At 36.6% G+C, this 22,054-nt stretch overlaps 1 protein-coding gene across 1 annotated transcript; it reads right to left on the bottom strand.

Annotated features, from left to right (window-relative positions):
• Positions 1 to 5,022: 5,022 nt before the first annotated feature.
• Positions 5,023 to 20,294, bottom strand: LOC311297370 (uncharacterized protein; the record flags this gene model as incomplete). Its single annotated transcript, XM_084419618.1, is given in 18 exon segments — positions 5,023 to 5,844; positions 5,949 to 6,122; positions 6,493 to 6,666; positions 6,752 to 6,925; positions 6,997 to 7,170; positions 7,309 to 7,482; positions 8,268 to 8,441; positions 8,724 to 10,015; positions 10,018 to 10,297; positions 11,381 to 11,521; positions 11,523 to 11,591; positions 11,928 to 12,023; positions 16,172 to 16,345; positions 16,473 to 16,646; positions 17,056 to 17,229; positions 17,448 to 17,621; positions 18,044 to 19,825; positions 20,185 to 20,294. Coding segments are annotated over 18 exon segments (5,685 nt in total). The 3' UTR covers positions 5,023 to 5,669.
• Between the last annotated feature and the right edge of the window lie 1,760 nt (positions 20,295 to 22,054).

Here is a 22,054-nt window from a genome sequence, read left to right on the forward strand (position 1 = left end):
CCCCCATATGCATCAGAAACATTGACGCAATGCTTGTTCGTGTTATCTTAGGGAACCGAGGTTATGTTAGTAACCAGAGCATTTTTCACCAGGAATTCGGCTGTTAAACACGATTATTTTAAAAATAAAATGAAATAATGCATGCTGACGGCATCAGCAGAAGCAAATTCCATGGATTAACAACCTCATAGCTCACAGTAGGGCTGTCTTTAAAGGTTTACAAGTCATTGTTCAAAATCAATTTCCCTAGTGAAAATGAATGTAGTTTTTACTCCGGAAATGCATTCTAATACCTATTTTTTTAACATGTTTGTTTATTTGTTATTTTATTTGTTATTTTGTTAGTATAATTTTTTTTAGATTTAGATTTTTCTTTTGTTTGATACATTGAAATGTGTATATGTACGTTACATGATTGTACATATTTAACATTTCACATTTTCATGCATTATTTAAAATGTCATTGTACTTTGTATCTTGTTTTGCCTCATTTGTTGTATATTGATAAAAAACAAATGCTATTAAAATACATACTATATACTAATATGCATCAGCAATACAGTAATATAATAATATGGCAGTCTGAGCATAACAAATTGAGTGTCCGGCTCACAGCTCCACCTACTGGACACAGTTCCACACAGCAAAACTACCAGCAAAACTCTCTGAAACAAGGCAATCTTGAGCAAGTAACTACTACAGAATAAAACAGCACTTTGATTCAGAGAGGCTGAGGCCGACGAGGAAGTGAGAAAGAAAGACACAACGTTGGTGGAAGATGGAGGCGTTTAGCTGACAACACAAAACAGAAGAGAGGTGTAGCTGTAATATAATGAAACGCGCAGAGAAAGCGTGACAGAGAACAGTTGAACTATTGTGTGTGTTGGTGGGTGTATGTAGTGTTCCGCTCGGAGGATTGTGTTGCTGCTGTCGCGTGGCAAGCGTGTCTGGAATGTGACGTGACCACATTACTCGACCCCTCACACTGTTGGAGAGCTTACAGCCTATCATACTCAAATTAACACATATTCACAAATACAAACATTTATATTCATAGAACCACTGCAATTGCATGGATAAAAAAATGTATTACATAAAAAAGCAAGAAAGTGACGTTGTGCAACTGAGGCCTTCATCACTGTAGTCAATGAATGGCTGTTGCAGAAAGACATTTGCAGCCTTGATCATCAATCCTTAACCATTCAGCTGTCAATCAAATTGTTCATCCTTAACTGCCACAGAGAGTCTATTGCACAATAGTGGCAGCTTATAATATCAACTATCAACCTAAAGCAAACTCCACACAGACCACACACACTTACTACATATATATTTATAGACAAAAACCAAAGGCACCTTTGACCCTGTGAAAGTCCCTTAAAACAATATGAAGACATGCTAGTTTACTTAATCTGACTATAAACAATGTCCAACAGTGGATTTACACTTTCAAATCGTGGATTTACGAATGAAGCATTCACTGGTTACTACTTTTGAGCAAAAAAAATAATATAAAAAAAAATTAATACAAACATGTTGGTCATATGACACTTTGCCAGTAATGATTGTATAAAAATATATGTTAATATTTTTTAACACAATAAATATTGAAATGGTTTTTGTTTATATCACTATTTGATGTTCAAATTTGACATTTTTATATTTTAAGATGAAAAGTTTGGGTCTGGCGATTCTATATATACCAAAAATGTAAAAAATAGCAGAAATAAATGACTGCATAGTAAAATGTTTCCAAAACTGTTTTAATGTGACCTTTAGATAACAAAGTTATCTGTGACATACAGTGACTGTAGTTGAGGAAACACAGATACGTCTCACTGACATTCAGTTGTTTTATAAATCCTGGATGTTATCATCTTCAGTGTTCTGCTAATAGTTTAGATGAGTCAGTGCTGTTCATTCAGCCGGCAAATTTTACTGTACCTAAAGGACACGCTCATAAATCTGTACTGAGAGTCCCATGGGATAAATGTTACAGAGATCATGATGGGACAAAGCTGTTGGCATTTGCGTAGGCACAAGCAAGTCATTAAATGCACGCACATATACACACACACACATTCAATGCTTCAATAAACATTTATAGGTTCTGATTGACAGAGAGGAAGTGGAGGAGAGGAAACGGATGCAAACCAAGAGCCTCAGGAAAAAAGGCATTTTGAATAATCATTTTACTGAGCAACGATAAGACATGCATTGATCTGAGTATGTGTGTGTGAGTGTGTGTGTTTTGTGAACCTTCCCAAACTAACCAGATCAATGCCCATACAAATATATCTGACAATCTGGGATTTAAGATCACAAAAACAGTTTTAGGGTTTTGAAAAATGTAATACAAAGGCATGTTATGAGAATTTGAATAAGAAATATTTTATATTCTGCACTATTTCAATGTAATACTTAAATTAGTGGCATTTAGACGTGTACAGTTCTTAATCAAACTTTTCATTAAAATTATAATATAATGATAAAGAGGACTTATGCACTAAATGCATAATTATAATCTAAATCTTATACCATGGAGAAGCATGGTTTCAAGCACCCTGTATCCCTCCAATCTGTTTATAATCTCTTGCATTTTACACAGACATCTGTGATTACACTGGAATGAGCAGATACAAGAGACCCTAATTTAAATATGACCTTTGAACTTTACATTCCTTAACTCACACATGCTAAGGGTTGGCTACATACACCATACACAACACGTATATGCATCCTTTCTATTTGGACATAATCCCCTATTTACACAGTTTATCATTCTGATCTTTTGCAACCAACAAACATCACTGAGTGTGTGTCATCCTCAGTGCTGTCTAATGTTACACCAAGGTTCAAATGACAATAATTTACTGAAATCTTATTTACAAATATCAGGATCACAAATAAATGATTACTAATTGCACAGAGCTGTTGTCTTTTTGGAGCTTATGGTCTAGTTAGACTGAGTGAGGTGCCTCTTTCCTTATGTAAGATAAAGTGAAGCTTTACAACTCTTACTGTTTGATACACATCTCCCTCTAGTGGAATTATATATAATTGCTTCAAATTATGTCAATGAAATAATACAGATACAGCCAAAATAATTATTATTGAGAATTATAAATTATGTTATTCTACAGTATGTGCACCTGCACTGTCTATATGTGAAAGAAAGGGGGAAACAACACATGCCAAGCTTTCTGTTGAAATAGCCTTCTCAGAAAATGCATAAAATGAGCACGAAGAGCACGAGCATGCAGCAATGATCCTAAATGACAGACAATTCATAATGTTCTGGTCACATTCTTTATACTTATGTAATCCTGTTGAAAAATCTGAAACCAATATGAAAAAAAGATAGATAAACAATTTGTTAGAGCAGGGGCTTATACCATGAAGCCGGTTAAGGTGGCTAGCCAGGTATGTTTCAGTTTAGTTTGAGCCAACCCTGCGTTTTAGGCACCATGAAAGTGGTTTGGCTCTTAGCAGTGTTCATCGCCATATTAACTTACGCTCCACGGCTAACCTGGTCCGGGGCAGGTTATGTTCCAGGTAAGAGGTTGCAAACTAAACTTGGACCAATCAGCTGTGAGCAAAGTGACACATGTCTGAGGCGATAAAGTCACCCGACCTGTTTCTACTCCAAATTAAAGGTCACTAAATAGCAAATGATTTTTAAAGACAAAATCGTCTGGCTTTTAGTAATACTTATTTAGAATAATAATTTTGTATGATTTATATATATTATTTATGTAATTATTCATCGATCACATGTACAATATTTAGTTTATCAATTATTTTTACACACAGTTTAAAGCAATACATATATAAAGGTAATATAAATATGCTTAAGAATCAACAGATTAAGCTATAAAATGACTGCATGTGAGCTTAAAAGTTAAATTCTCTCAATACCTTTATCAACTGTATAAACTAATTTCACAATTTTTACTTAAACTTTATAGCAAGACTTTTTCTTTTAGTTGTCCTCTTTCATAGACAGCTATTTTCTTCTTTCTGTGTAAATTTGCTTTAATTCTTAATATTTTTCAATCTCCTAATATTCTGCAGAAGAGGGAAGTGAATCGCGCTGCTTTTTTCACTCTTTCTCAGCACGTGATTGGCTGTTCGCTACTAATCCTGTAACCCTGAGTTTGTTCAACTACCATCATGGAGATGGATGATTCATATACCACCTATAGAAAATTTTGTAGGCCTATTTAATGTACACATTTGATCATATTTAATAAGTTAACGTTTGTGGACAAGTGTGCTTTCATTTCTTTCAATTTGAATGCAATTATTTTTCCTGACATTCACTTCATGTAGCTTGTGGACAGTTTGATCTAAACAGTCTTTAATCTTATGTTGTTTACTTTCGATTTTCCCAGTTAACTATTGGAGGGGGGAAAAACACTCCAGGAGACACCAGGTGGCAGCAGTTTATGCAGCCATATCACTGAGATCAGTCTCAATATTTAATAAAAAAAAACAAAAAAAAAACATGTACACATGAGTAGCCATTTTCACATGCATGAAACCTAATTCACGTGCATAAAAACAATTCACGTGCACAAAATAAAATTATACTCATAAAATACATTTCACAAATGTAAAACAATTCATATATACCTGTGCACAAAAAAAGTTTCGAATGTTTAAAATTTGCTGCCTAGAAAGTCTCAAAAATACACAAACACACACACACACACACACAGATTCAAGGATAGACTCGTACATTTTAAACATTCGAAACTTTTTGTGCACAGTTGTGTATCTATGAATTGTGTTTTACATTTCTGAAATGTATTTTATGAATACATAATTTTATTTTGGCCACGTGAATTAGGTTGTGAATTAGTCTGTTGAAGTTAGCATGTGATCAACTTCAACAGACATGAAGTTAGCATGTTTCTAAATAATATATATATATATATATTTTTGTTCCGTGAAATAGGCTTATGAGACTGATCTGGTTTCTACAACAAAGGGACTAAAGGAAAAGGGACATTTAGGCAGGCAAGTCATTTTTTTATTATTAGCCTATTTAAAACGTTTGGTTTGTAACGGGTATAATTGTGGGTAGTGTTGAGTTTGACACTCGTCGATTCCATTAAGATATATTCCACTACGGTTGTCATTGCCAACTACAGCCAGGATAACGTTCTCTTCTTTTACACAAATGCAATTTTTGCCAGTTGACAAACAGACAAAATTAACAGCTTGTAATCCAGTAAAAACAGCAATAATGCACCAGAAATGTATATATAAAAAAAAAAATTTAAACAATAAAATTAATTGTAATAAACAGTAAGTGCAATAATATATAGCTTGTTAAAGTCCTTCCTTGATTAATCCTTCCCAATGTGAAAACTTGCATACAACTCACACCTTGTCCATGCTTCACATCCATCTCTCATCATTTTGTCTGTGGCCTTGTAGCATGAAGAAGAATGTGGAAATCTGAAAGTGTTTAGTCTGAACAACAGTCACTGGTGAAAGCCAAAGACGATGATCAGAGTGGAAACAACTTATCAGTCAAACAAAATTGAACTCATTGCAGAAAGATCTCTTTACATTTTTAGACATGCAAGGATCATTTCCGTACAGAAGAATTAAAAAAGATTATTTCTTTAAAAACTGGGCATCTAAGAATAATGATGTGATTAATATCGTAGTGTTTGCAGTGTAAAGTTTGGGTCATCCTTCATTGCAGACAACTGCTCCTTTCCTGAATCTCCTAGATTGTTAATGTACAGATCCAGCTCTCTCAGGTATGAGGGGTTCGATTTTAGAGCTGATGCCAGAACAGCACAACCTGTGAGACCGCAATATTCCAAACTGCAAAGGCAAAAAAAAAAAAAAAAACGTACGCTTCAGAATTTATTGTAGTTAATGAGGCACACCCTATCAGAAAAGGTGCAGAACAAAAACAATGATCTTACCGCAGTATCTCCAGTTTACAGTCAGGCTTTTCCAGAGCGGTACAAAGCATTTTCACCCCTGAGATTCTCGGTTTATTTTGAGACAGATCCAGCTCTCTCAGGTGTGACGGGTTTGATTTGAGTGTTGAGGCCAAAGCAGCAAAACCTTCCTCTGCAATGTTGCAACCTCTCAGTCTGCAAAGAAAAAAGAACAAAATCCTAATGATATTGTGGAAAATTATATAAATGTATAGTGGGGTCCAATGTCTAGCTAGGATGACATTTACAACCTAGATTGTTTTTCAATTTAAACCTGGAAATAAAGTTTTAAAGTAACAAATAAGAACATCTGTGAAATTCTAGAAAAGGTTCTAACCCCATTTCCCATGAATTGTCCTCAGATGTAATATAAATAAATGCAACTGAATATATTGAATATAGAAGCAATACTGATACTGAGATGAATGTGAAAGATACCTGTATCTATTCTTAAAACCCAGAAGATATTCGGTCTTTTTGTCAATGTGATGACTGATAGTGAAATCAGCATTTTCATCTCACTTACCGCAGAACTTCCAATTTACAGTTTGGATGTTCCAATGCACCACAAAGTTGCTGCACGCCAAAGTCACCCAGTTTATTCCAACCAAGATCCAGCTCTCTCAGGCTTAAAGGATTTGATTTCAAAGCTTCAGCCAGAGCAACACAGCCCTCACTAGTGACGTCACAATTATTTAACCTGCTGAGAGAATGACACACTCATTTCTGTCCCTAGCTTTGGCACACAAAACTTATTTGACAAAAGTGTTGAGTTCTGATCTTGCCTGAGTATCTCAAGATCACAGTCAGAATGTTCCAGTTCAACAGAGAGCCTCTCTACACCAGGGTTTCTGAGTTTATTCCCAGACAAATCCAGCTCTTTCAGATGTAAGGGGTTAGATCTTAGAGCTGAAGCCAGAGCTGCACAGCCTTCATCTGTGATACCACAGTCTACCAATCTGCAGAAAAAAAAAACCAATGTCATAGCTCTTTACTGTGTCAATTATTACTCTCTGTGACATAACCTTACCTCAGTATCTCCAGTTTACAGTGAGGATTCTTTAGTCCATCAGCGAGGACCTTCATTCCTAAATCTTTCAGTTTATTCCTGGACAGATTCAGCTCTCTCAGGTGTGAGGGGTTTGATTTCAGAACCAAAGCCAGAGCAGCACAACCTTCATCTGTAACACCACAAAGTCTCATCCTACAGAGAAAATGGCAGAATATATAGGTTTAAAGACACATAATTCCTAATTTACAAACAAACAAAAGGTTGCTAAAGGTACAGTAGGTAATGTCAAAAAGTATGTTTTAGTGAGGATAATTAGATAAGTTATCTCACCACAGTTTCTCTAGTTTAAAGTGAGGATTCTGCAGTTCAGCAGAAAGAATCTTCAATCCAGTGTTACTGAGTTTATTCACAGACAGATCCAGCTCTTTCAAATGTGAGGGGTTTGATCTCAGAGCCAAAGCCAGAAAAGAGCAACCTTTATCAGAAACACCACAAGACTCCAGTCTGGATAAAAAAAAAAAACGATTTTAAGACTTTTTGAAATGATATAGACCTTGCCCTTTTCAGCTTTGCTCTTGTCTGTGTGAGTGCAAGCTGTTGTAGCTCCGCCCTCTGTGCTGGGAGCAGCAGCTCATTTGCATTTAAAGGAACAGACACAAAAACGGTGCGTTTTTGCTCACCCTCAAAAATTTACAATTTCAACATGCTATATAAAAATATCTGTGGGGTATTTTGAGCTAAAACTTCACATACACACTCTGGGGACATCAGAGACTTATTTAACATCTTGTGAAAAGGGCATTATACCACTCCTTTAAGGATTTATGAATGAACCAATTGTTTTAAAATCTTCTGGGTCTACTGACATTTGTGATAACATCCGCTTCAAACATAACAGAGCTCATGATAAATTTCGTTACCTCTACAATAAGTAAATCCACTTCACCAGCTATTCCTCTCCCACAGTGATGCCATAGAAATATACAGAGTTATGCTCAGAGTAAAACTGAAGTTCGAACACAAAATTCTAAAGATGGCTGTGCACTTGTTTCTCTGGCACATGAGGTCTAATAGAGGCCTTAAAACAATCTAAATTGACATGAGATGCAACCTTGCTTATTATGAACTGTATGCTAACTGTGCATTTTGTCTCTTTTCTAAATTTGTGTTTTAAAGATAAACTACATGTACTACCTCAAGATTTTATTTTATTTACTATAAACAGATGAATAAACCAAATGCAAGAAAATGAAGAAAAAAAGAAGAAAGTAAAACAAAGATGAACTTACCTTAGTTTCTCCAACTTACATTGACGATTTTCCAGTCCAGCACAGAGTAGCTTCAGTCCTGAATCCTTTACATTACTCTTAGTCAAGTTTAACTCTTTCAGACAGCAAGTCTTTGAGCTGAGAACAGAACCTAAGGTGGTATAGCCTTTCCTTGTCAGGTTATGCTCACAAAGCCTGCAAGAAAAAAAAAATGTTTTGTTCGCATGTGTATGTATAGACAGTGTTGGGTAGATTACCTCTAGAATTACATTCATCTTTTAGATTACAGTTTTAATTAAAATAATCGAAATACTTCTAGATTCATTGAAATAACTCAATGCAAGAATAAACTTATGCACAATTCATAGATACACAACTGTGCATAAAAAGTTTTGAATGTTTAAAAGACAACATGTGCATTATACATATTTATTATTTTTATTATATATTAACTTAATTACTACTAGCATGACATACTTTGCGGTTCTGGATGCTTCAAGCACCGGCTGTAGCCTTTGAAGACTTTCATCTGGCAAGACGTGTGTCCCAACATATTCATTTAAATCAAACACATCTAGTTTTTGCCCTGAGGTCAGCAATACAAAGACCATTGCTGACCACTGCGAGGCTGTCAGTGTGGTATTTATTCTTGACCCAGATTTTAGATAATGCTGGATTTCCTCCACTAGGGATTGATCATTCAGTTCGTTCAGGCAGTGGAACAGATTGATCAATTTCTCTGGAGAAGGATTCTCTTTGATCTTCCCCTTTATGAATGTAACTATTCGCTCTTTGTTGTCAGAGCTGTCTCCTGTCCGTCTCAGTAGCCCTCCTAAAATAGTCTGATTGGACTCCAGTGAGAAGCCCAGAAGGAAGCGAAGGAAAAGGTCCAGATGTCCACTCGTACTCTGCAGAGCTTTCTTCACAGCTATCTGATAGAGGTCAAATATTGAACCTTGTGCAGCACAAAGCATAACTTTGAGTAGAAGACTCGGTTGGTCTAATTCATTTGTGTTTTGATTCACAAAGGAGTGGTACACATATACAGCTGCTAGATGTTCCTGAACGCTCAGATGAACAAAGCAGTAGACTATCCCCTGAAACAGCCCTGATTCTTCTCTGAAGATCTGAGTGCACAATCCTGAGTACACAGCAGCTTCTTGCACGTTAATGCCAAATTCTCTAAGATCTTCCTCATAGAAGATCAGATTATGTTTCTCCAGCTGCTGAAAAGCTAGTTTACCCAGTTTGAGAACCATGTCCTCAGCTTTCAATTTCTTCTCATAGTCCTTCTCATGTTTGATGTTGGTCTGAAGGATCAGGAAGTGTGAGTACATTTGAGTGAGAGTCTTGGGAATCTCTCCACTCTCTGCTCCACTCAGCATCTTCTCTAGAACAGTGGCTAAGATCCAGCAGAACACTGGGATGTGGCACATGATGTAGAGGCTCCTCGATGACTTCAGGTGTGAGATGATTTTATTGGCCAGACCCTGATCAGTGATTCTCTTCCTGAAGTATTCCTCCTTCTGTGGGTCATTGAAGCCTCGTACCTCTGTCACTCGATGAACACACTCAGAGGGGATGAGATCAGATGCTGCTGGTCTGGAGGTGATCCAGATGAGAGCAGAGGGAAGCAGATTCCCCAGAATGAGGTTTGTCAGCAGCACGTCCACTGAAGCTGATTCAGTCACATCACACAACCTCATGTTGTTCTGAAAATCCAGAGACAAACGACACTCATCCAAACCATCAAAGATCAACATGATTTTACAGTACCTTCATGTGGAGAGATTTCCAGTTGTTCTGTGCCCATGAAAAAATTTAGTAGACCTTTAAGACTAAATGTTTTGTCCTTCAGCAAATTGAGCTCTCTGAAAGCAAGTGGAAATATAAGGTAGATGTCCTGATTCGCTTTCCCTTCAGCCCAGTCCAGAATTAACTTCTGCACAGAGACTGTTTTTCCAATGCCAGCGACTCCTTCAGTCAACACAGTTCTGATGTGCTGGTTTTGTCCAGGTAAGGGTTTGAAGATGTCATTGCAGTTGATTGGAGTGTCCTCCACAGTAGCGGTTTTTGGCACGGGCGAACCGGCAATCGCCCGGGGCGGCATTTTTGGGGGGCGCCGCCGGCACGAGCAGAAAAAAAAAAAAAAAAAAGTGCCGCAAAGCGGTTTTCTATTATCTATCATTTCACTGTGTGGGGAATTGGGAAATTGGCGCCCCTGCTTGCTGAGAAGATGCCGTGCACAGAAGCTGTTTGTTTGAGAAGGGGAAAGGGGAGGGGGCGCGGAGGCGCGGATGACAGTTCACCTCTGGGTCTCTCCCAAATGGAACGGACAAGAGGGGGGAACGGGGGATCCATATAGTTATCTAAGTAAGTCACACCTCGACTTTCTTTCAAATAACGCACATTTCATTCATAATATTATAAATACAGGCCTCTATATTTCCTGCACATTTTTGTTTTTCTGAATTGTCTGAATGGCTAATAAAAATAGGTAATACAAAACAATTACTTGGTCACCAGCACCACCAAGGTGAATTGGTTTAGTCTTGACTTCTGGTCGAGACTTGTCGTGAGTGACAGTTGGTATGGGGGGGATCAGGGGAAATCTGTTGATTGTCGATGTCGAGTGCTAAATAAGAGATGGACAAGAAAGGTCAAAGCCATCAGGTGCCCAATTTAGAAACGAGCGAAAGATAAAGGTATGCATGCAACAATGTTTTCTCTGTATGATTACGGTATCCATGTCATGAATGAAGGGGCAATATTAATTGGTGGGTATAACTCTTATTTGTTAGCCTTTTTGCTATGATTCTTGCTATGCTTACCAATAATTCGGTTTTAACTCAAACACGAGATCTAATTTCACCATAATATTGTGCTTTGCAACAAAACTGTTACAAGTTCAGTTATTACACTGCAAAAAATACTTTTCTTAATTAGTATTTTTTCTTGTTTCCAGTCCAAATGTCAAACATTTCTTAAATAAAGATGCATAACGTTATTTTACTAAAGTAGTAAAATGACAAGATAGTCTTGTTTTCTGGGGAAATAAATAAAAATGGAGTTTTTGCTTAAAACAAGCTCGAAGGGGGTCTCGCCCAGGGTGTAATTCAATGTAGAACCGCCACTGGTCCTCCATTGTGGCTTTCCTGGAAGCTTTTTCAATCCATCTGATCTCATGTTCATTATTGATCTCTCCACCTCCACCTTCCGTGATGTAGAGCTCAGTGTAAATCTCATTGAGAGGTATGGGGGTACTGTTTTTTGATATGCAAACACTGAAACCTGCTCCTCAGATTTAATTTGAATGCATCTCGAACTTCAAGGAGTGAGGCATTACTGAAAAAACAAAATAAAACCTGTTATTCTTTAAATATATTTAAACCATTACTCACAGAGCAGACCTTTTACTTCTTTTAATATATATTAAATTACTTAAGGATATTTCTAATACTTGTAAATTGATACTTTTAAAACGCAAAATGTAGACTAAAGTCAAATAAACGGATTAAAAGGGACTAGATAAAATGAATAGCAAGCTATAATTGAAAACATGTCTGTGACCATAATCTTTTTTGAGAATCCTTTTTTTTTTTTTTTTTTTTTTTGCTGCCATGGTAGAACTAAAGACTGAAAAGATATCTAAAGGAAGGTTGAATCTAACTGATCTTTTACCTGGATTCTTTTAAGTCCAATGGTTTATCCATTGAATGATCACTGCTCATGGACTCATGGCTTGGACATGGAGAAGATCTCCCCATCTGCTCTGAGCTTCAGAGAAACAGAGACATTACAACATTTAATCAGTAGAGCTTCCCATCATTCAGATTCAAGTGCGGCACAATTAAGTAGGTGCACTTGTGAGAGTGCAATAATATATAAATATGTGTAATCTAGCTGATCTTTTACCTGGATTTTTTTAAATCCAATGGTTTATTCACTGAATGATCACTCCTCATGGATAAAGTGTGGCACAATTAAGTAGAGGTGCAATTTAGAAAGAGTCAATACTAATAAAATAAACATGCAATTGTAAGATATAAAATAACATATAATTTAAAAACTAAAAAGTGAAGGAAGGAAGCTTTAATTTTATTCCATATATCTAAATCATGATCATTTACCTGGGTTCAAGCGAAGTCTTTTTAGCCTCGAGTTGATCCATTAGGCTAAATGATTACTTAATGACCAGGTCTCGTTAAATCTGATCTCCCCTGCTGGATTGTGCTTCAGTGAAATATAAATGGTGGTAACATAATATTAAGTTAACGGAATTAAGACTTTTTTTAATCTTACAAACCAAGTAAGAAACAAATTTCACAGCCTAATGATATTTAGTTTAATAGTGTATTTAGTTGCCAGCCTGTGTATAATAAGCCAAGATTTTATGCTTTTGCTAGCAAATAAAAAAACAGTAACGAACAAGATTTTTTTATTAATTTGTTGTTGTTGTTATAAATAAAAACACATACTAGTTGGCCTCAGTATTAGTGGAGCATTCGGTCACAACATTTTCAGAACTCATTCCAGCTATAATGACTCTGAAAATAAACCAAACAATAGTCATAGTAACAAGTGGCTATAAAAATGCAATGAAAAATACTGGACAGTAGTCACGTATTGTAAACATTCCTATTGTTTTTTGCTTTAACCAATCTAGTTATCTCTCAAAACAACAGTTGTTTTTGTCACAGTAAAAGACAAACATGTAACAAAACTACTTGTGTATACGTCATAGTACAGGTATTTACCTAATTCTTTCAGACAGGTCAACTGACAATGAGACTGCTTTCAAATTCCAAATTCACATCTGAAAGTAAAATAAAACTCAGCCAAAAATGACTTAATCAATGTCTTATTTCAGTAGGCCTATATATAGGCTAAACAATATTCAATTCATACATACTTATATTAGTCTGGCTGAAATATTTTTGCTTTTGTAGTTTTTTTGAGGAAATAACAGATACAAAGTATATTCAAAATATTTCAACAGATAAAAAGATGAACATTGTTTCATTTCAAGCTAATAATAATGATAAAAAAAAAAAAAAAAAACTTGTAAGAAGAATTTAACAACATTATACAATTCATAAGTTTGTTTATACTCACTTTGGCATTGTTTTACAGAGCATTACCTTTAGGAACAGCAGAACTTCAATCGTTATTGTATCTTATTGAATCTTTCCATCTTTATATTCTCCAGCCCAGATGGCAACTTGACCAAATCCGTCAAGATGTTTTCAGGCAATTTCTAACTTTCATTTCTGTTCACTTCACAGAAATGTCTGACGGCTTTCAGAGCCCCGCCCACCCTCATCCCCGAGAGCTATGCAGGTAACAGGACAGACCAGTTTCAGGTAGAAACATTGAAAACCTGGGGCCATATTCACAAAAAAAATCTTAAGGCTAAAAGTATCCTAGCTTGTCGACTTAGTAGAACTAGTGGTAAGATAAAATGTTTTGTGAATAGTGAATACGGCCCCTGGAGAGGTTTCACTGGTCACGGATCGCTTTGAGCGCAGGTGGGAAACTAGGCTATTTGTGGCTCCGCTCAACTCATTCGGTTAATTCCAGGCCAGCTTTTGTTTGCTTAGCAACTGTTACATGAAACCATTTTTTTTCCCTGTGATTTAAAAAAAAACAAAAAAACAAACAATTGGCTAAAAATAATTTTGAAACAAATTATTGCAACTCGCCCTGTACATCAGTCGTGCTGTAGGCTAATACTTAATGACATGCTGCCAAATTAGTCATTCAGTATTGTAGCAAGTCTAAAGACTGTTTATGTTCAATATCTAGATGCATGTATTTTCTTTTTTTCACTTTTTTAACTTTAGTTAGTGTGTAATATTGCTGTTTGAGCAAAAACAACATCTGCAAAGTTACAATGCTCAAAGTTCAAAGCAAAGGGAGATATTTGATTTGAAAGAAATCTCTTTTTAAGGACTACAACAAACGGCTGGTAGGGACTACACAACATTTCTCCCGGGTTAGTGACATCACAAATCCTATAATTTACATAAACCCCGTCCCCTGAACACAATTTATAGATTATCAAGACAGAATATGCTAATCAATGACTATAGAAGATAAGCTACATAAATTCACCAACTAACCATTCAGAAATGTTGTCTACATGATGTCACTTCTTCTTGAGTCTCTCCATCATTGTCTGACTCTGGTTTGAACATAAAAGGCTAAAAGTTTTTGAAATTTTCAGTGTGTGTCTGTGTGAGGTAAAAGCACACAAGCTGTTGTAGCTCCGGCCCCTGTTCCGGGAGCAGCAGCTCATTTGCATTTAAAGGGACAGACACAAATTTTAACATGCTATATAAAAATACCTGTGGGGTATTTTGAGCTAAAACTTCACATACACACTCCGGGGACATCAGATATTTATTTTACATCTTGTGAAAAGAGCATTATACCACCCCTTTAAGGAGTGGGCTGTTCTTCTGAAGATCGAGCCTGTGCAGTTACGCGGGGGCGGGGTTGAAAAGAAGTTTTTTTTTCTCCAGAAGTTTTGGGACTGTGTGAGGCGAGAGCATCGGCCACACAGGTGCTCACGTTAATAAAAGAGCATTAAAACTGTTAAGTGAATCTATCATTTTCTCCAATCGCTATAGTATGTAATAAGCCTATTGGCGATGGGCCTACTATCTACACAGTAATATGTATAATAGGACTAATTTATATGTGGTTTTCAGTTTGAGCTTTCACTATTTAATCACATTCTACCTTTTCTAGACCTCCTTCATGAGCACGAATTATGTTTTATTTATTTATTTTTATTCTGATTGCTGTATCAGATACTTATTCAAATATTAGCTCAGTGGGCGTACACTATTATAAACCATATGACAAACCACAAACCATAAACCATAGCTACACAAAACAAACCAAAGTCCTTGAGAGAAGTTAATATTAATTTAAAATGATGCTAAATCTTCACTTTAATTCACATCATTTGAATTGCTAGAAAAAAAAAACAGCTGGATTTTTTTCCTTCAACATGTCTTGTTTATACACAAATATTTAAATAATAATAATAATAAAAAGACCACTTTTTTAAGATAAAAATTACAACAATTGGGATTAACTGCACATTGCAGCTTTATACCAATCTGCAACATTTACAATATAATTACAATATAAAAGCACAAAAAAAATATTCATTGTAAACAACTAAATACATGTCAAAAAAGAGGCATAAATAACAATGTTAAAGATAATTTGGTCACCATGATTTTGCCAAGACGTGTTCCTGGATCAACATATTTTGTTGGTCCTGGAATAACATTCCTTAACATAATCCTAACCCTATCCCTACCCCTAAACCTAAACCTACCCATAACTTATCCCTAAAATTAGAGTGAAATGACAGTTCACGAGTTCACACTAACATACAATTAGAGGGAGTAAAGTTTAATGCATATCTGGCGTGCTGTCCGGGGCTCTGAGCTCGGAGTTCGGCCCGAACCCAGAGTACACCCCTGTCTGTCAGTACACAATCTGCTGGAGAGAATCTGAAACATTCAGAAAATAGTTCCATCACCATCACAATGTGTTGGACAGAGTTCAAATCAAAAGAACCATCAAAACCAAGCTGATTTCAACTCAAAACTAACAGATCATGTACACTGGCAAGTAAATTGTGAAAATGAATGAGGAATTAAAACACTGTGTATCAGTCACTGGTACAGCAGCAACAAATCCACTGAGCTCCCCATCCATCAGTTCTCAGCTGGACTCTTCAAATGCATCTTAAAAAAGGAAACAATAAATTACATTTATTTCAGATCAAAAAGTATATTTCTTCTGTATGTTGAAAATATTATTTTCCTAGTGTTAAAAGCAACATGTATCCCACATGTCCCTTAGTTAATTAATTGAGTTAAAAAAAATAATCTCAAACTTACTGTAATTTCTCCAGTTTATAGTGTGGATTTAACTTTATAGCAGTGAGCAGGTCAGTGCCCGTGTCTGAGAGTTTATTTTTAGTCACATCCAGCTCTTTCATCTGTGAGGAATCTGATCTTAAAGCTGAAGCCAGAGCAGCACAACCTTCATCTGTGAAATCACAATCCCTCAGCCTTCAGAAAGAAAAAATACTCAGTATTTACACTCATTTCAAAACACACAGTTACTACAGTATATGCACTCGACTTTATTATATACTCTTTCCATAGTAGGATTACAAATCCTAAATAATTATCTCACCACAATATCTCCAGTTTACATAGAGGATTCCTGAGTTCATCAGAGAGAACTTGTACTCCTGCATCTCCCAATTCATTCTCGGACAGATCCAACTCTCTCAGGTGTGAGGGGTTTGATCTCAGAGCTGAAGTCAGAGCTGAACAACCTTCATCTGACAAGTCACAAAATCTTAACCTGCAGAGAAAACAATGGGACATTCTTTAAATTCTTTACATATGATTAGTTAATTAAGAAACTAGTACATGTACAATGTTACAACACCACTAATATCTTAGGAGAGAGGGGAAAACACCAGTAGGATATATGTAGAATGATGTGATGTGTTCTATTTACATATTTAAAAAGTTGTATATATACGAAAATAGATCATTTTAAATGTGCTAATTTTCCTGGTAAACCATCACAATGAATTAAATTCCTCTACATCATGTGCTAATGTAATATTACTTTGTTAGCAGACAGTGGTGACTCTTAGAACATCTACATATATGAATAGCTTCTTAATTGGACTAATTAAATTCAACACATCAGATCATTTACAGTAATTTACTTTTTTATTATCTGTGGGTCTTGAAGAACTTACTTCAGTGTCTCCAGTTTACACTGAGGATTTTTTAGTGCATCAGAGAATAGCTTCATGCCTTGATCTCCTAGGTCATTTTCAGACAGATCCAGCTCTCTCAGATGTGAAGGGTTTGAATTCAGGGCGAAAGCCAGAGCGGCACAACCTTCATCTGTGATACCACACCGCCATAACCTGTGGACAAATAACAAACAGTTCTGTTTGCTTAGTTCCAGGAATACAGAGCATGATACACTATATAAAATAAAATACTAATAAAACTTCAGGGATGATTATAAAACATTCAGACACACATTTTAAACTGTGTAGTGTGCATTCGTAGTTCAGAAATGGAGGACATCTGAAGTCAATGTTGAAATATTGTTCATAAAATAAGTCTAAAAAAGTCTTACCACAGTGTTTCCAATATGCAGTGAGGACTTCTCAGTCCAGCAGAAAGTAACTTCACACCTGAACTCTTCAGATGATTGAAGTTTAAGTTCAGTTCTCTCAAACATGATGATTCTGAGCCGAGAGCCGAAGCCAGATCAGCACAGCAATTCTCTGAGAGACTACAACAGCCAAGCCTGGAAATAAAATAAGATCGCCTTTATGTATTCATGTATTTTATGTGCTAATCAGTTTATACAAGCTTTTATACGCAGCTTTTAAATAAAATATCAGGACTTTAATGACACCGGGAAATATAATTTAATGCTTTTAATAATAAATTCTAGTCATCTGTGCAAACGCATTCAAGAACAAAGGATCTGTGTGTAGGATCTGAATATTTATATTTAAAATATACATTTCAAAATGGTTTTAGATAAGTATAGCATGTCATACTTGCAGGGCACTACTTGAAACATCATGTCATCTACCCATGTAGACTGTCAATCACACAGATCCATGCGATTCAGAAGCTCTATATACACTTCACATATTCTTAGCATAAAATGCAGACTTTCTTTATTATTGTGATGATAATGTGAAAGAGTCGTTCACTTACTGAGCTGATCTGGATGCTTCAACCACAGGCAGAAGATTATGGAGAACTTGATCCTGTGTGATGTTTTTTTGGTTGAACTCATCCCTGATGTATTCCTTTAATTCAAACACTTCCAGCTGCTCTGAAGTAAGCAACACAAAAACCAGTGCTGACCACTGTGCTGGAGACAGATTGGCATCTCTTATCATCCCAGTGCTGAGATAGTCTTGGATTTCATTTTCCAGAGTATGATCACCTAGTTCATTCAGACAGTGAAACAGATTGATGGATTTCTCCGGAGAAAGATTCTCTCTAATCTTCTTCTTGACGTACTGGATAATTTCCTCTGGGTTGTGAGACATTCCTCCTGTTTGTGTCAGTAGGCACTTAAAAAGAGTTTGATTGGACTCTAACGAGAGACCCAGAAGGAAGCGAAGGAAGAGGTCAAGATGGCCATTCTTACTTTGCAAAGCCTCTTCCACAGCCCTCTCATATATTGTGCAGCATGCTGGAGACTGAACATTGTGTTTTAAGGCCTGGTATTCACTAAGAACATCTACATTTTTCAAACTGAATGAAAACAACACATAGAGAGCTGCTAGATGTTCCTGCGTGCTGAGATGAACAAAGCAGTAGACTTTCCTCTGACACAGACCAAACTCCTCTCTGAAGATCTGAGTGCACAATCCTGAGTACACTGATGCTTCTGTCACGTCAATGCCACACTCTCTCAGATCTTCTTCATAGAAGATCACGTTGCGTTCCATAAGCTCTTGAAAAGCCAGTTTCCCCAGTTTTAGGATCATGTCTTCATCTGTCACTTTCTTCTCATAGTCCTTTTCATGTTTGATGTTGGTCTGAAGGATCAGGAAGTGTGTGTACATTTGAGTGAGAGTCTTGGGAATCTCTCCACTCTCTGCTCCATTCAGCATCTTCTCTAGAACAGTGGCTGAGATCCAGCAGAACACTGGGATGTGGCACATGATGTAGAGGCTCCTCGATGACTTCAGGTGTGAGATGATTTTATTGGCCAGACCCTGATCAGTGATTCTCTTCCTGAAGTATTCCTCCTTCTGTGGGTCATTGAAGCCTCGTACCTCTGTCACTCGATGAACACACTCAGAGGGGATGAGATCAGATGCTGCTGGTCTGGAGGTGATCCAGATGAGAGCAGAGGGAAGCAGATTCCCCAAAATGAGGTTCGTCAGCAGCACGTCTACTGAAGCGGATTCAGTCACATCACACAACCTCACGTTGTTCTGAAAATCCAGAGACAGACGACACTCATCCAAACCATCAAAGATGAACATGATTTTACCTTCATTTGGAGAGATTTCCAGTTGTTCTGTGCCCAGAAGATCTTTAAGACTGAATGTTTGGTCCTTCAGCAAATTGAGCTCTCTGAAAGCAAGTGGAAATATAAGGAAGATGTCCTGATTCGCTTTCCCTTCAGCCCAGTCCAGAATGAACTTCTGCACAGAGACTGTTTTTCCAATGCCAGCGACTCCTTTAGTCAGCACAGCTCTAATGGGTTGGTTTTGTCCAGGTAAGGGTTTGAAGATGTCATTGCAGTTGATTGGGGTTTCCTCCATTGTGGCTTTCCTGGAAGCTTTTTCAATCCATCGGATCTCATGTTCATTATTGATCTCTCCACCTCCACCTTCCGTGATGTAGAGCTCAGTGTAAATCTCATTGAGGATTGTTGGAGTACCTTGCTTTTCTATTCCCTCATAGACATACTGAAACTTTGTCCTCAAGTCTGATTTGAGTTTGTTATGGACTTCAGCATGTTGACAGTCAAAGCTACAACACACATTAGAAAATACACAAATTAGCAAGCACAGATTTTTACACGCCCAAATATAACTTACTTTATAAGAGTAAATGTTGTAAAAGTTATGTTTTTTTGTTGTTTTTTTTACAGTAGCTTCAATTTACTTATATGTTTAAATACCTGCACTCTGTACTGATCTCATGTGGTGTAGGGTTTGTCCTACCCAAACTCTGACACCGTTTTTTCGAATGTGACGGGAGAACTTTACAGACTTCAGCATGTCGACAGTCATTACTATAAGTAATTATAACACAGATTGAAATTCAATATTCAGGGTTTACATTTTATAAAGGCCTCAAATGTTTTCCATCTTCATTTTTAAACATACCCGTGTGCAGAGGTGTCTCTATCCCTAAAGAACACTGGAAGCTCTATTGACTGCTCACTCTTCACGGACAGACAGCTGGGAGCTGGAGAGTCTGTTTTCTCAACCTGCATTGAACTTCAACAAAATAAATGAATGAGCATTTTGTTCAGAACTAAATTTATCATGAAATGTTATTTTATTCAGATCAGACTTTATCGATAAATAAGAAATGTTCAAAAGTGCTTCCATCTCAAAACTGACCTCATCTGCCTTTACATTTACAGATTTTCTAAAGCATTTCTTTTGAACCTGCAAAAGCATGTGTCACGTTTGATTGACCGTGAACTCTATAGCGACCCACAGCTTGGCTTTGGTGAACCTGGCCTCTTTGGCTCCATTGATCAGTAACCAAACCAATAAGGCACTTTGCATGCAAAATGTTCCTTTCAAACTTCATCTTGGCAATCTTTATATCAAGGTTAATACTGCAAGTACATTTCATCTTAATATTGACTTGTGTTCAAGACTTAATTGAATTTAAATATCTGATTCTTCGTCTATAATGATATTACGATGACTGAACAAAAATAACTAACATCACAGTATTTATTTATTAATATTACTTGAGAAAAACAAGTGTCTATTTGTTAGTAGTAAGACTGTAAGACAAGTTTATTTGTATATAGCTCTTAACATTGATTCAAAGCAGCTTTACAGGAAGTCATACCATGTATGACTATATATTTAGCTTTATTGTATTTATTATCTAGTAGATAGATCTGTGCCACTTTTAGTAAACAGAACTGCATTGAATTACTTAACACATCATGTTTTAATAGCACCACTGTAACTGATGCAGTTACAGTAGCCATTTTGACATTACATAAAAACAAAAATAGCTGTTGTAACCGGTGAGATAAGAAATATATTACTAGTAACAATTAGAATAAACACTTAGGGCCTATAGGTTATCTAATAAAAGAGTGTAGTAGGCCTACCTAATGAAGCGTTACAGGTTACATTGAAAAATATACAAGTCACCACTGGAAGACTTACTGGCAAAATGAACAAGCACTTGTAACAAAGTAGGCACTAAGTTTTAATAAATAAATGTTACAACAACATACCATACAAATATTATTCCTCAAAGTTTTACAATAGGAGCCTTGCCAGTGTAATATAATACACTTCTGTTGGGGAAACAGTCACCTGGGTGTAACCTTCAGTAACATAAAACCAACACTGTTCCTACATGTAAATATTGTGAATGAGGTGGGAGTCAAACCAGTATCACACAGCAATGTGCAAACTTTGCTCTAGAGTTATGCGGGTAAAGAAGTCTCAAAAACCACAGTCAGTTAGGCTATACACTACAGAAAGTGAAAGTAAACATCTGACGCTGAATCTTTTATTATCAAGCAGCTCGTCGGTTAGGCTATGCGCTATACTAAAATTATTGCGAGGCTAAATTAATCGTAATATTAATTTAATAATAAAAATAGTAGCCTAGTAGTAATCATAACAATTGAATTCATTAATTGGAAATTCAAATCATCTTGTAAAGGTCGATAGCTGATGCTGATCATCATCTTCTGAATTGTCTATCGGCGTGTCAGCGCATCGCGTCTATGATCTATCGGCGCTATCGCGGGGCGCTCCAACAAGCGGGGGTTGCGTGACAGTTGCTCACTCACCTGTGTCAGGTGGATCTCGCTCCGCCTCGGTTGTTTGTCGATCCAGCACACCGGCGTCAGTAGCCTACAGTTCAGGTTAGGTTACAATGTTTAGTTGTGGTGAAACAACATCAAGAAACATGTCCATTCGTCAAAAGTAATCCTAAATTGATGAGGGAGACAACGAGACTATCACTATCCCAAGTCAAAACTGAAGA

The sequence above is a fragment of the Rutilus rutilus genome, assembly GCF_951802725.1.
Source record: "Rutilus rutilus genome assembly, chromosome: 9".
Taxonomy (NCBI): domain Eukaryota; kingdom Metazoa; phylum Chordata; class Actinopteri; order Cypriniformes; family Leuciscidae; genus Rutilus; species Rutilus rutilus.